Consider the following 13,786-nt stretch of genomic DNA (forward strand, 5'->3'; position numbering starts at 1 on the left):
GTGAAGGAAGGGGTGGGAGCTGGAAGAGAAGGGGTCTGGTATATATTGAAAGGCAGAAAGAACTGTAGTGGAGTCCAGCTGTCTAGGGAAGTACAGACACACCTCCAGGTGACCCCCCAGCCTCAGGTCGGGGAAAGGACAGGCAGAGAAGCCTAGAAAGGCAAAGAAGTTAACGATGTTTGGCTGTCTGGGGGCTTATCAGCACGCCGTGCTGGGGTCAGGCAGGGGTGACATGCTCAGGCAGTCAGGCAGTCAGCAGCCAGGTTCCAGGCTGTGTAGGTGAGAAGGGGTTACATGGGGGCCAGCCTGCCCCATTAACCCACTTGGGACAATACAGCAGCTGGGCTGTGGGGTGGGCATGCCCCTCAGAGCCTCTAGGTAGAAGGAAACAGAAGAAGAGGGTGGCTGGAGAAATATTAACCCACTTAGGTTTCTGTAGAAATGGGGGAGGATGCTTGTAGGAAATGGATGAGAAGCTGGGTGGCTGCTATCCCTTCTGAGTCCCTTCATCCTGATTCACTGCCAACCCCTCAGGTGAGATTGAGAAGGTTCTTGAGTTTCCTCTGCTTTCAGGCTCCAGGTCCCCAAAGGAGAAGAGTTGCTCAGCCTCGTTTGACCATGGGGTGGGGGTAAAATTGGCAACTTCTAGAAATTGAGCAGGGAATGTCCCAGGATGGTTTGCCCAGGTCTTAAAGTGAATTGGGTTGGGATAGAGTAGATTACACTCAGCCCTGAATCTCAATCTTGGGCAGCAGTGGCAGTGACAGGGTGGGTGGGAGCATGAAGATCCCTCTCCAAGTTCTCCCTGTCTAGTGGTCTAGGCTGTGGGGGCCTGGTGGCAGTAGGGATACCTGGGAAGTCGGGGAGTTGCAGGGACATTTCTTGGCTGGGAGAGTGGGGTTGCTAAGCCCAAATCTCTTCACCCTCCTCTGGCCTCAGGCTCCAGGGTTCTGGTGGGGGCAGGGCTCAGGACCTTCCTGCTATGAATCAGGCTTTTGCCCTCAGTACCCAGCCTTCCTCTGCAGGGTAAATATCTTCTACACTTTGGAAACTGGTGGGACAAGAACTTTGAAGGGGTGGTGGGGAGAGAAAAGAGGCAGGGAAGGATTCCAAGAAGAGGGGAAGTTCTGAAATCCTCTTTTTCCTGCCTGGAAACAAGCAGAGACCTTCCAAGCGGTGGTCAGAGGCCTACTTGGGGCTCAGGAAGGAGCTTGGCATGGGGCATTCTTTCTCATAGCTAGAGAAGGGTTCATAAACTCGACTATGGAAATGGTGGGGGAAGTTGGGAGGGCAGCGTAGTGGGGGAAGCAGGAGTGGACTAGTTCCAGATTCCCATTTGTTCAGAATCACTTGATGGACATTTCTCTGGAGAAAGACTGGACCTCTATGAAAGGTTAGGAGCACACACAGCAACTCACCCCAGGATAACAGAGACAATCCCACTTCTTAGGGAGGGACAAAACTTTAAGAAGTGATTACTATAGCTACCATTTTTAATGTTGAAGATGGTGTGCAGGAAACCTTTTCTGTCTCCTATTTCCAACCTATCATTGGGCCAGAGGCCCAGCAGAACAGCAGGAAACTGTGAGAACAGATAGACTCAGGTCGCTGTCCCACCAGCTTCAGGCCCCAGAAAGTGTCTTTATCTCCCTGAGCACAGTCTCTTCAGGAATAGAACACAACTGCAAAGTTGATAACTGGATCAGATAATAATACGATGGTATTCGAGCACTGGTGGAGCCCAGCACTACTTGGTGACCAAAACCAAAAACAAAAACAAAAAAACCCAGAAGTCCTGCCTGCCCCTGCTTCCTCTTGGACCTTGATGAAGCCAAACTGCATGTGTCCTGGAGAAACCCTTAGCCACTTGCCCTCTGCCTGTCCCCACCAAGTAACTAGAGAGACTGAGAAGTGAACCAAAGAAAAAGGAACCCCCAACTCTTTTCTTCTCCACAGCCCCAAAGCAGAAGGCAGGCAGGCAGGGCACAGCTCACTCCCTTTCTTCCGGTGTCCTACTGTGGTCCTCCACACCAGAAGATCTAAGGGTCCTGTAGAGAGGTAGTAAGTAACTGTGGCAGCAGCACTCCTCACACCCCTTTTCTTTGCAGCTAGAAAATGTAGGAGAGCAGCCTGGCTGAAAGTTCTTTCTGGCCTTGGGACATCAGAAGACCTTCCTGGGAGCTGGTCTCTAGACTAGCTACGACTTGGACCCACTCAGCCCCAGTTTCCTACACTGTCAAATTGACATAAAGGCCATTCCCCTCCCTGTTTTCCTCTGGAGTTGCAACAGGAGCAATAGCCTTACACTGATCACCACCCTAGAAACGAATTTCCTGTGTGCAATTCAAGTTCAAAACAACCCTGGTCTGGGAAGGGCAGCGCCGAGGTCCCCCCTCGACTTGGAGTCACCGGCTGTGTTCAGCCTTGCCTGCAACACCGCTTCCTCTCGAGTCCAGTTTTCTCATCCGTAAACGGGGCCCTTATCTCCCTCATAAAGTGGTTTGGGGGGGTGATAAAGCAGACAAAGTGCTTTGCCCCAGTGCTTGGCACATAATTCTCGCTACGCAAACAGCCAGGAAGCTCCTTCACAGGGCGCACAGGAGGGAGCCCACTTCACGCTCCCTCGGGAGACAATTCACCTCTACAGCTTGGGGCATCCGAACCGGAGCTGCAGGGGCCAATCGGGCAGAGGAGCGAGGGAGAAGCGCTTGGTAACAGGCTGCCTGAGCGTTTCCACGAGGGCCTCTGTCCCACTTCTCCCAGCCTAGGGCGGATCCCCTCTGACCCCGCTGGGGCGAAGGCCCAGCCTTTCCGCCGAGAGCTCCTCGGCCCTGCGCTGCCCGCGGCCGCGGCGCCCGGCTCTGGTCCTGGCGCTCGGGCGGTGGAGCGTCTATCTGCGGCCGTGGGGCTGGGGCCCGGCAGGGTCCGGCAAGCACCCACAGAGTAGCTGCTGACCCAGGATCTTTCTCCGCCAAGGGGCGCCGGGCTCAGCGCCCGGAGTCGGCCGGTCCTTCCGGCGGCTGGGAACGGCAACTTGCCCTAGGCGGTGGGGAACGGGATTTTCTTCTCTGTTGTGTCCGAATCTCCAATTCCAGGCAAGTTCCCCACGATGAGCCTTTCCACAGAACCTCTTAATTAGCGCTACGCAAGCCTCGCTCTTTTGTGGAGATGGCCCCCCAACACACTCCACTTGCCCTCCAAGTCCCCCCTTCAGGGATGCGGAAGGGAGATGTTCTGAATCACGCCCTCCACCTTCACTTCCACGGGCCCCTTCTGAAGAAACCCTGGAAACCCTGCAAATGAAAATGCCAGGGAAAAAAGAACTGGCAAGTTGTGTGCGAATCCAGTGAATGATTCCTCTTTACTTTTCCTGTTCTTCCCTCCCTCAAAAACAGAGCTTTTGAGAAATTGTTTCAAACAATCAGGAAACCGCTGAGACATGGAGAGCCAGAAGTGAGCACCCTAACAACCGGTCTTTCTTTTCTCAATGGTAGTCCTTTCCTTAGATATGATACAGCTACTGCGCATCTAAATTTTCACAGGTACACAGGGCCCTAGAGGTACCAAGGGTCTGCAGGGCATAGAGGGGCCTGCCTATTCAGGCTATGTTCAAACACAACCAAATTACAGCATAAAAACAGCACGCCTTAATCCAGATCTCTCACTTTTACATAAAGAGAACACTATTGAAATATCTAAATAATTGGAAATATTTGTAAATATAGTCCTACTGGGCCTCCATTGGTGTTGGTGGGTGTGGTAGACAAGCGCAGAGCTGTGAACTATTTCCTGATTTAAAAACAAAAATGCCCCCCTCCCGCCTTTTCTTCTTACTTACGAAATGGAAAAAAAGAACTCCAGTCTCAGACTATGGGAGCTTTGCTTGTGAAGGGACTGGGGGAAGTGACATGGGGGTGTTTTGGGTGGAGAGGTGGGAGGGTGGAGGGAATGAGAAATACAGCAAACACTGAGTCGGAGGCCCCAGACTAAGGCCTGGGTCTGTGTCTTTGATATCCCTGAGTCTCAGTTTCCACATGTGTAAGATGGAGACAATGTTAATCTCACAGGACGGCTGTAAAGAATCAAAAATATGTGCAAAAAATGTTTTATCATTATCAGCCTTTGTTTGGCCTGGTCCATACTGAAAGGAAACCATAGCAGGGAGGGCAGGGGTCCAGCTTGGGGCCAAGTTCAGGAATGGGAATGAGCATTCATTCTCCTGCCTTAACAAGCAGGCTTAGCTGGCTCAGTGTCACCCTCTGCCAGATCCAAGGGGAAGTGAGAGTCCCCTGTAGCAGGCCTGTCTCAGCCCCTGTTTGCTTTGGCCACAATTGTGATGGCCTTGCTGGCTTTGCCAACAGGATTTAGGTGTTTGCTCTCCCGCCTGGCCTGGCTGCTGAGGCAGCTGGCATTCTGTTCCTGATTATCACGCTGGTTAAATATTTCTCCCTGGAAGAGGGATCTGTCTCAGAGTTGCCTGCTCCCACTAACTTTCTGTTACCTTTGCCCCTTTCTCAGATACATAGGGTCCCATTTTACTATAATTATTATCACATAACTCCTAGGCTTGGGAAAACAGGTGGTGTAGGGATATCACAGTCTTTCCCTTTAAAATGACTGCCCAAGAAGTACCTATCCAAGGACGAAGAGGAACCAGGAAGTACACCAGGAAAAGAAAAGAGACAGAGTCAGAGAAACCAGGCGCCAACTCTTTAAAGAATTCCCTTTGCTTTCTACAGGACTTTCCTCGATTTGTGGGGACAGTAGCAGGTACTAGGGAGTAAAGGGGAAGAGGATCTCTGATGAAGATCACTAGATCAGTCAGAACTGGTGGTTGGGAAGAGTTGTGGCAGAAGTATGATAGGAGGGTGCCTGATGGGAGGGACAAGGGCTCAGAACAATCACATCCCCTCCCACACCCAAGGTAACTCTCGAAGCCTCAGCCACAGTGTGCATTCAGGAGACATGAAGTACCCTCCACATGACACACTGTCCACTTGGCTTTCCCAGGCTGCTAGTTAATGACTTAGAGTCATCACTGGGGAATGCAAAATAATTGAAAGCAATGCTTAGTAAATTGCAGTTTCAAGGTTTTCATTGCCTTCCTAACAATTTGCAAAACCCATTTTATTGCTTTTTCGGATTCCTCGAGTGGAAATACCACTGTGTGCTGTAATTAAGCTAAGTGACATGCCAGCTGTAAAGAGAGGGCTGTGAATGATTACATTCAGCTCATGTACTCATCCAGGATGGGTGTGTTATAAGGGGGAGGACGCTTGCAGCAGCTGCCAATCTTCCTTACTTACATTTCCTACCAGGGTAGAAGAAAAACCAGAATCCAAAATCACCTGTTTAATGCCAGGAAGAATTACCCAGCCTCTCAGAGGTGGGTTGGGGGCTGTCCAGCATGGGGGTTAGCCAGATAAGTGGCTCCTGAACCTGGCTGTGCATCAAAACTCCCTGGTGAGCTTTTAAAATCCATGTCAATCTCCTCCCTCACCCAAATCGATGAATTAGGTCTAGGGAGAACCACATGTTTTTTAAGCTGCCCAAATAGTTCTGATCCTGGGGATGAGAGGGCCTGCCTATTTCAAGGTGACTATTTTTAACAAATTGATCTTCAGAAATGTTACTTTTGCACTTGGAAACTCCTTCAGTGTTGTTCTTTTAAATCCATCTAGGGACAGGAATTCATCCAACTGCTTCATGAAACAGATACCCTGATCTCTCATCCTCCCAAAGCACTTTGTCCTATTTTCTTTTAGGGCACTCAGTTCTTTTGAAGTCTGCTCTATTTTTCCCTTTCCCTTTCCCATGCATCTAGCTGCCAAGTTCAGCTCTATGATGATTTTCTTCACCTGCCTCCTCCTCTTTCCTGCTTTCCCAGCTTTGTTGAGATGTACTACGCATCTGCTTCCTTTTCTTCCCCACAGCCATCCATCCTGATAGAGACTGCAAGGGCCTGAAGCCTGGACCATGGTATGAGCCTCCTAACGGCTCTCCCATCTTTTTCTCTCCCCTTGCCAAGCCATTCCACTAACTACTACCAGATTCATCTTCCTAACACTAAATAAAATCTCTCATTCACAAACCTTGAGTAGTTTCCCACTGCCAACTGAGTTATGTAAACATTTCCCAGGGTAACATTTTAGACTTCCCACAATATTAATTCATTTGGTGAATATTTACTGAATTATGGCTTAGGTACTAGTCTAAACTAGTGAATATAACAATGTAAAGAAGCTGGGCGTGGTGGTTTGTGCCTATAATTCTGTGCTTTGGAAGACAGGAGGATTGGTTGAAGGCAGGAGTTCGAGACCAACCTAAGCAATAAAGTGAAACCCTGTCTGTACAAAAAAATTAGCTGGGCATGGTAGCATGTGCCTGTAGCTCCAGCTACTCTGAAGATTAAGGTGGGAGGATCTCTTGAGTTTGAGGCTGCAGTAGGTATAATTGTGCCACTATACTCCAGCCTGGGCAACAAGTATGACCTTGTTTCAAATAAATAAATAAATAGAGATGTAAAGACATGGTACATTCCAGTATAGAGACAGCCATACAAACAAATCATTATCATGGGCAAGTGACATGAACAAAGAGCCCTCAGCTCTCTAAGATGGTCTCTTAAGCTATCTTTCTATCTTCTCTCAATTTTCCTTTCTGATCCAGCCAAATTGGACTAGCCTTTGCCTCTTTATCATGTTCACAGTTATTTTTATTTTCTTCCAGGCCACTATACCTCAGTTCACACCTTATATCCACTTTTTTTTTTTTTTGAGACAGTCTCTGTCACCCTGGGTAGAGTGCTGTGGCATCCTAGCTCACGGCAACCTCAAACTCTTGGGCTGAAGTGATCTTCTTGCCTCAATTTTTCATTGTTAGTAGAGACAGGGGTCTTATTCTCTCAGGTTGGTCTCGAACTCCTGAGCTCAAGCGATCCACATGCCTCGGCCTCCCAGAGTGCTAGGATTACAGGCCACCATGCCCGGTCTTATATCCACTTAAAAAAATCCAATTTATCCTTTCCTGCCACCACCTCAAACATCACCTCTTCCAGTGAAGGGGATTTAATCCTCCCAGCTGAAAGTGAGGGCATTTCTTTCTCATCTACTGACAATCTTTTTGAGCGGCATTTAACTCATACTAGTCATCTTCAGCTGGGTGCCTGTGGCTCAAGTAGCTAAGGTGCCAGCCACATACACCTAAGGTGGCAGGTTCGAATCCAGCCTGGGCCTGCCAAACAACAATGATGGCTGCAACCAAAAAATAACCAGGCATTGTGGCGGGCACCTGTGGTCTCAGCTACTTGGGAGGTGGAGGTAGGAGACTTGCTTGAGCACAGGAGTTGGAGGTTGCTGTGAGCTGTGATGCCATGGCACTCTACCTAGGAGGACAGCTTGAGGCTCTGTCTTAAAAAAAAAAAACCTAGTCATCTTCCTCCACTGTATCCTCCACAGGGGCAAGGACTGCCACAAGCATTCTTTTGTCCCCCAGAAGCATTCAGCAAACAGTTGTTCTGTGTGGGCTAGGAAGGCAGCCTGGCATTTCTTCCTTCTCCTTGGATAACCCAGAGCTATTAAAGCCTCTGAGCAGGACCTGCTACAGAATTGGGTGGGTCCAGGGTGAAATAAAAATGCGGGGTTCCTTGTTCAGAAATTATTCAGAATTTCAAGATAGTGACAACAGAACGCTAACCCAAGTGCAGGGCCCTATGTGACTGCATGGATTGGATGCTCTGTCCCTAGGAACAAAGGTTCCTTAGAAAGTGGCACCAAAGTGTTCCTTAGAAAGACAAATAATCCTGACTTCACATAATTAAAAGACTTTCTTTGCATCATCTCAGAAAGCCTTGACTGGCTAGGATTAGTGATCGGGGAGAAAAGGGAAGAGTTATGGCACTTTTAGGAAGCACATCAAAGTTCACAGCAACCTCAAACTCCTAAGCTTAAGTGATCCTCCTGCCTCAGCCTCCCAAGTAGCTGAGACTATACACATGCCCCCCACTACTCATGGCTAATTTCTGTTTTTAGTAGAGACTGGGTCTCACTTTGCTTAGGCCAGTCTCAAACTCCTGACTTCAAGCAATCCTCCCACCTCAGCCCCTCAGAGTGCTAGGATTACAGGCGTGAGCCACTGCCCTGGCCAAGTCTTGCATCTTTTGGTTGGGCTGACAACCTGATAAACAACAGTGGGAAAAGTGGCCTTGGATCAGTCTTTTTTGGCCTTGGGAATGGCATCAGGAAAGGACCAGGGAAGTGGAAGTTGAGGTGACAATTAAGCCTTTACTGTCTGCCTGTGGTAACCAGGCCTGCTTCTTCTGCCATCCAGGAGGGCCCTGACTTATACTAAAAAGAACACTGGTTAGAGCACTGGTCTTGTAAACCAGGGGTCACAAGTTCGATCCTCTTGCAGCCTCTGGCTGACTTAAAAAGAACACTGTACCATGACCCTTGAGGACCAGACCCAGATGAGGATGAAGAGGTTGTGTCCATGTGTGTGTTTCACAGTGGGACCCAAATGGCTTGAGTCTAACATCTCCATTCAATACCTTGGATAACTAAGGTCTCTGCCCGAGGGCTTCAAGTATCTCAGACTCGCTCAACATCCTCGAAGCTAGAAATTCATTCCAGTGGGAACCCATAAGGCAAAGCTAGGTCAGCATCATGAAGCAAGCGCTTGTCTTCAGACCGCTTTCTCCTCCCCTGCCCATACTTCTCCAAAGCTCTCACTAGGGATCTAACTCAGGAGGAGCAAATGAGGCAAAAATCTTGGATCACATTCCTGGAGAGGGCAGAGAACGAGCAGGTAGTCAGGGGTCTAACCAGGATCTGTGCTGAGCCATTGTCCCAGAGAGGGCCACCTGAAGATCTGGACTCCCAGCAAGGAGGGCAGAGTTTGTACGCTACTTACCCCAAGATAGTCTTCAAAGGCTCCTGAGCTCCAATGTAATTGGAGGTTTCTTTCTTTCCTTTTCTTTTTTTTTTTTGTCACCCTTGGTAGAGTGCTGTGGTGGATCATAGCTCACAGCAACCTCAAACTCCTGGACTCAAGTGATTCTCTTGCCTCAGTTCCCAAGTAGCTGGGACTACAGGCGCCCACCACAATGCCAGGGTATTTTTAGACCCCAGCTGTGGTCTCACTCTGACTCAGGTTGGTCTCAAACTCCTGAGCTCAAGCAGTCCACCCACCTCAGGCTCCCAGTGCTGGGATGGAGCCTTCTTAGTGAGGGTGCTCAGTAGAGTAATCTCTCCCACCTCCCCTTCCCATTCTCCCTCTGAATCAGGCTCCTTGTCCTGGCATTGGGCATGGCAATTTATTTTATTAATGTACACCTAGGAGGAGTTGCATTGTTTCTGCACGAGGTGGAAAAACACCTTCAGGCTGGGTCCTTTCATCTCACCTCTGCCTTCACCTGTGAGACTGAGTTGGGCTGATAAGCGAGGTAGTGGGAAGATGTTCGGGCACTGAGGTGGCAGGTCTTTTGGCTGCTGGGGCAGGAGAAGGTCTGGTCTTTATCCAGTGGTGAAGTTGCAACTGCTCCAATTATCTTATTCAGGCTTCAGAATTCTCCATCATGCCTAGCCCTGTCTTTTATCTTCAGAGATGAAGGCTTAGCTGGCACAGTCCTACTAGTGACCTGCGGGTTTTGGACTCCTGGAAATCGTGAGCCCTTCCCGGAAACATCACTCCTATCTAGAGTAGTGTTCTGGATGGCAGTGCCAGTGAGGGACCCAGAGAAGTGCCACTGGCAGGGCAACCAGGGTGTGTCCTGGGGTAGCACCAATTGCCTTGCAGAAGTCACGGTCCTCTAGTACTGGAGGCCAGCTGGGTGGATACAGAGGCAAGGCTGTGCTTCAGTGATGCTGATGGGAGATATTTATAAGATTCAAGATGTCTAGATGAGGAAATAAAACTTTCAGTTGATTCTGTGGACACTGGAGACACCGTGGGAAGAGACAAATCATTTCTTGCAGGAGGTAGTAAGGGAAATAATGACAGAGATACAGTCTGGTTCTGGAGGGGAAAAAAAAAGATTTTTCTTAGATTTTCCTTTAAAATGGCCTCTAGAATATTCAAGTCAGTTAACTCATCCTCACTATTGCCACTTAAGTAATTAAAACATGCTTAGGTGATTCCTATCTACAGTCATCAGAAGCTCATTTAACCTATACAACATTCAGCTTCCTGTAGCCTTACTGCCCTGGACATTTGATATGGATCATTTAGAGCTGCTATTATGGCTGGCTGGAGATCATATGTGATAGTGGTTAAGAAGCTGTGTGCCCTGACACAAGTTACTTAACCTCTCTAAGTGTGGTTTTCCCATTTGGAAAAAGAAAATAACAATGCCTTGAGATCTGAGAGGCAATGCTTTTAGTACACCAAAACCAAATGTGTCTTGATCAGTCCAGGCTGGGCTTATCACCCTCAGCACAATATCATCATCACCATCATCTTCATCATTATCATCATAACTACCATTTACTTGGTAAGATGCCAGGTATTCCACTTTACCAAGCCATTGAATCATCCTTAAAATCCTACAAGATGAGTTACTTATCCTGTAGAATTCATCTGGTTTTTTTTTCTTTTTTGAGCTAGAGTCTCACTTTGTCCTCTGTAGAGTGCCATGGCATCATCATAGTTCACAGCAACTGCAGACTGTTGGGCCCATCAATCCTCTTTTCTCAGCCTCCCCAATAGCTGGGACTACAGGCACCCACCACAATACCCAGCTATTTTTAGAGATGGGGAGCACTTTTGCTCAGGCTGGTCTCAAACTCATGACCACTCTAGTGATCTGCCCACCTCAGCCTCCCTGAGTGCTAGAACTACAGGCATAAGCCACTGCACCCTGGAATTCAACTGTTATACAGTTCTGCACTCTGGCCTCTCTGACCAACCCACTGTGAAAGTGGGTCTAGAGGAAAGATAATGCGATTATAGTGATGTAAACAGAAAAATGGAAGGATTCATCAGGGCTCCATTTCTCACGTGGTCAAGACAGGCTCTAAGTTCATAGCAGAATGGTAGAGAAAGGAACATCTTATCAGGCTCTTTGTCCATAGTTCAACACTTGCGTGAGGTTGGGCAAGTCATTTAATGTCCTCAAAACCTTGATTTTCTTCATCTGCAAATTGGGAATAAGGTAATGACCTCTGCCTTGCCAACTTCACAGCATTCTATGAGATATAGTTTGGGGTCTTGACATATGGAAGGTGTTAATGTTCTGACACTTACCGAGGAAACCCCTGATCCACAGTTGGCAGTGCCCCCAGACATTGCCAACTATGGCACGTGTGTAGTAGACATCTCTAAATGAGACTCCACGTGATAAACAGCTTTTCAATATTAGAGCCAGGGAAAGACATCTCTCCTAGAGAACTACGTGATTTATTTTTACTCATCTAGGAGAAAATACTAAAACCTTCTCTTTCTACAAAATCCTGGAGCTTCTCAAGGAGTCTGAACCCAAGTTGGCCTTTGCTCAAGAATGGCACGAAGAAACATTTGATGTCAGAGATATTCGCCAAGGTTGAACCTTGGAAGGAGGTTGGAAGGAGCAAGCTCTTCTTGCTCCCAGCTCATTACAACTCAAAGCTGATGCTAAGTGTATATGGGGATTGGGATTCACTACGACCCCAAGAAGGTGAGTGCCAGTGTTTACAGGGATATGCCAGGAGCTTAAAGGGGAGAGAAACCAATAGGATTAGTCCTAATTGTTGGGGAGCTCCCAGTTTGGGGGGAAGGATCACAGGATCTCCTCTGCCTTCAAGGAGATCCTGATGGTAGAGACACGATCCATGCCACTAGGGAGTCTCTTTTCTGATTTTACAGACAAAAAAAGACCAAAACAAAATGCTAAGTTTAGTCTTTTCAGCAGAAATTCAGAGCCAAATTCAATGGTCAATACACTTTATCACACCCTCTTCCTCTGATCATCTCTTCCTTTTCTTTGCCTGGCATTTGGTCATTATTACTCGTAACAGTCCCACTGAAGATGAATTTTCACTGTGATCTACATCATCCTCCCTTTTTGTAATAACAGAAACAGATAGCAATGAATAAGTAGCCATCTTTACTTAAAATTCCAGTACCAATGTATTATGAGCCTTGTGCTTAAGACAGTAAGGGTGAGGGGCAGAGGCAATGGCTCACGCCTATAATCCTAGCACTCTGAGAGGCTGAGGTGTGTGGATTTCTTTTTTTTTTTTTTGAGACAGAGCCTCAAACTATCCCCCTGGGTAAAGTGCCATGGCATCACGCTCACAGCAACCTCGAACTCCCGGGCTCAAGCGAGTCTCCTGCCTCCGCCTCCCAAGTAGCTGGGACCACAGGCGCTCACCAAAACGCCTGGCCATTTTTTGGTTGCAACCATCATTGTTGTTTGGCGGGCCCAGGCTGGGGATTCGAACCCGCCACCTTAGGTGTATGTGGCTGGCACCTTAGCTGCTTGAGCCACAGGCGCCGAGCCAGTGTATGGGTTTCTTGAGCTCAGAAGTTTGAGACCGGCCTGAGCTAGAGTGAGACCCCCATCTCTACAGAAAAATAGCCAGGCATTGTGATGGGTGCCTGTAGTCCCAGCTACTTGGGAGGCTGAGGCAAGAGAATCACTCAAGTCTAAGAGTTTGAGGTTTCTGTGAGCTATGACACTACAGCACTCTACAGAGAGTGAAAAAGTGAGATTCTGTCTCAAGAAAAAAAAAAAAAAAAACAGTGAGGGTGGGGTGGAGCTCTCTAAAGGTCAGGGAATTTCACCCCAATAACAGGTCCACAGATCAGAGCCAGCTATCATAGGCTTTTCTTGCCCAAGCCTGGATCTAAATGCACGACAGTACTTACTACCCATACCAAAGATACCTGACCAAAAGATGAATTCCCAGGGCCCCATCTCAGACCTCTTGTGCCCAAATTTCCAGGAGGCATGCCCTGAGAAACAAAGCCTCAGCCATGATTCTTATCAGCAGGGAAGTCTGGGGAACATTGGTCCCAGTTCTTCTGTATGCATGGGGAGAAGAGTATCAGAATCAACTAAAGGAGCTTTGTAAAACGCAGATTCCTGGACCCCCCACCCAGGACCATCTGGATTGAAATTTTTAGGACTAGGCCCTAAAACGTGCATTTTTACAAGCTCCCAGGGGAATGCCCGTGGGCTGATATTTCCTCACAGGCCCTCCTACCATGTAAGCTACTGGTTACAAAGGGGCCAGAGCAGAGTATCTGGACACAGACTGCCTTAGGTGACAAGGGTGAGGGAGACGATTCAAATCTGTAACTTTTCCCTACAGGCAGCCAGGCAGCACCGATGCCTCTGCCCCATGCAACGCAATGTCGTAGAGTTCTCCCAACTTCTTACACACAACTTTTTCACTATGCCCTTGGTCTTTTCACACAGTAGAATCAAAGTTTCTCAAAGGTCTGTGCTTCCATGTCTTCTCAGCCTGCACTGTTCTGTCGCTCTGTCCTCTCAGGATACCCCATTATAGGGACAGCCTTTGGGGCAACTGACCTAGGCTTAGCCCAGGCTGGCATAACTTGAAGGGTATGAAAACCAACCTCTCATGGTTGGCATGGTTCTATTACTGGAATCTGTATATTGGACTCCCTCAATTTTAGCTATGAGCAGAAGACAGGCAAAGTGCACCTTGTGGTGGGGGCAGACCAGGTGTATCAGAAATACACAAAGCATGGAGGTCACTTTTTTTTTTCTTTTTGAGACAGAATCTCACTATGTTGCCCTGGGTAGAGTGCTGTGGCATCACAGCTCACAGCAACCTCAAATTCT

The 13,786-nt window shown here is 48.2% G+C and overlaps 1 protein-coding gene across 1 annotated transcript in view; it reads right to left on the reverse strand.

Annotated features, from left to right (window-relative positions):
* Positions 1 to 2,641: 2,641 nt before the first annotated feature.
* The window catches only part of TTLL6 (tubulin tyrosine ligase like 6), a 45,134-nt gene continuing 33,989 nt past the window's right edge, over positions 2,642 to 13,786 (reverse strand). Inside the window, 1 exon segment of the mRNA XM_012802917.1 lies at positions 2,642 to 2,668. Coding sequence (XP_012658371.1) covers positions 2,642 to 2,668 — 27 coding nt within the window.

This window comes from Otolemur garnettii, unplaced genomic scaffold (genome assembly GCF_000181295.1).
Source record: "Otolemur garnettii isolate 467f Iridium unplaced genomic scaffold, OtoGar3 scaffold00018, whole genome shotgun sequence".
Taxonomy (NCBI): domain Eukaryota; kingdom Metazoa; phylum Chordata; class Mammalia; order Primates; family Galagidae; genus Otolemur; species Otolemur garnettii.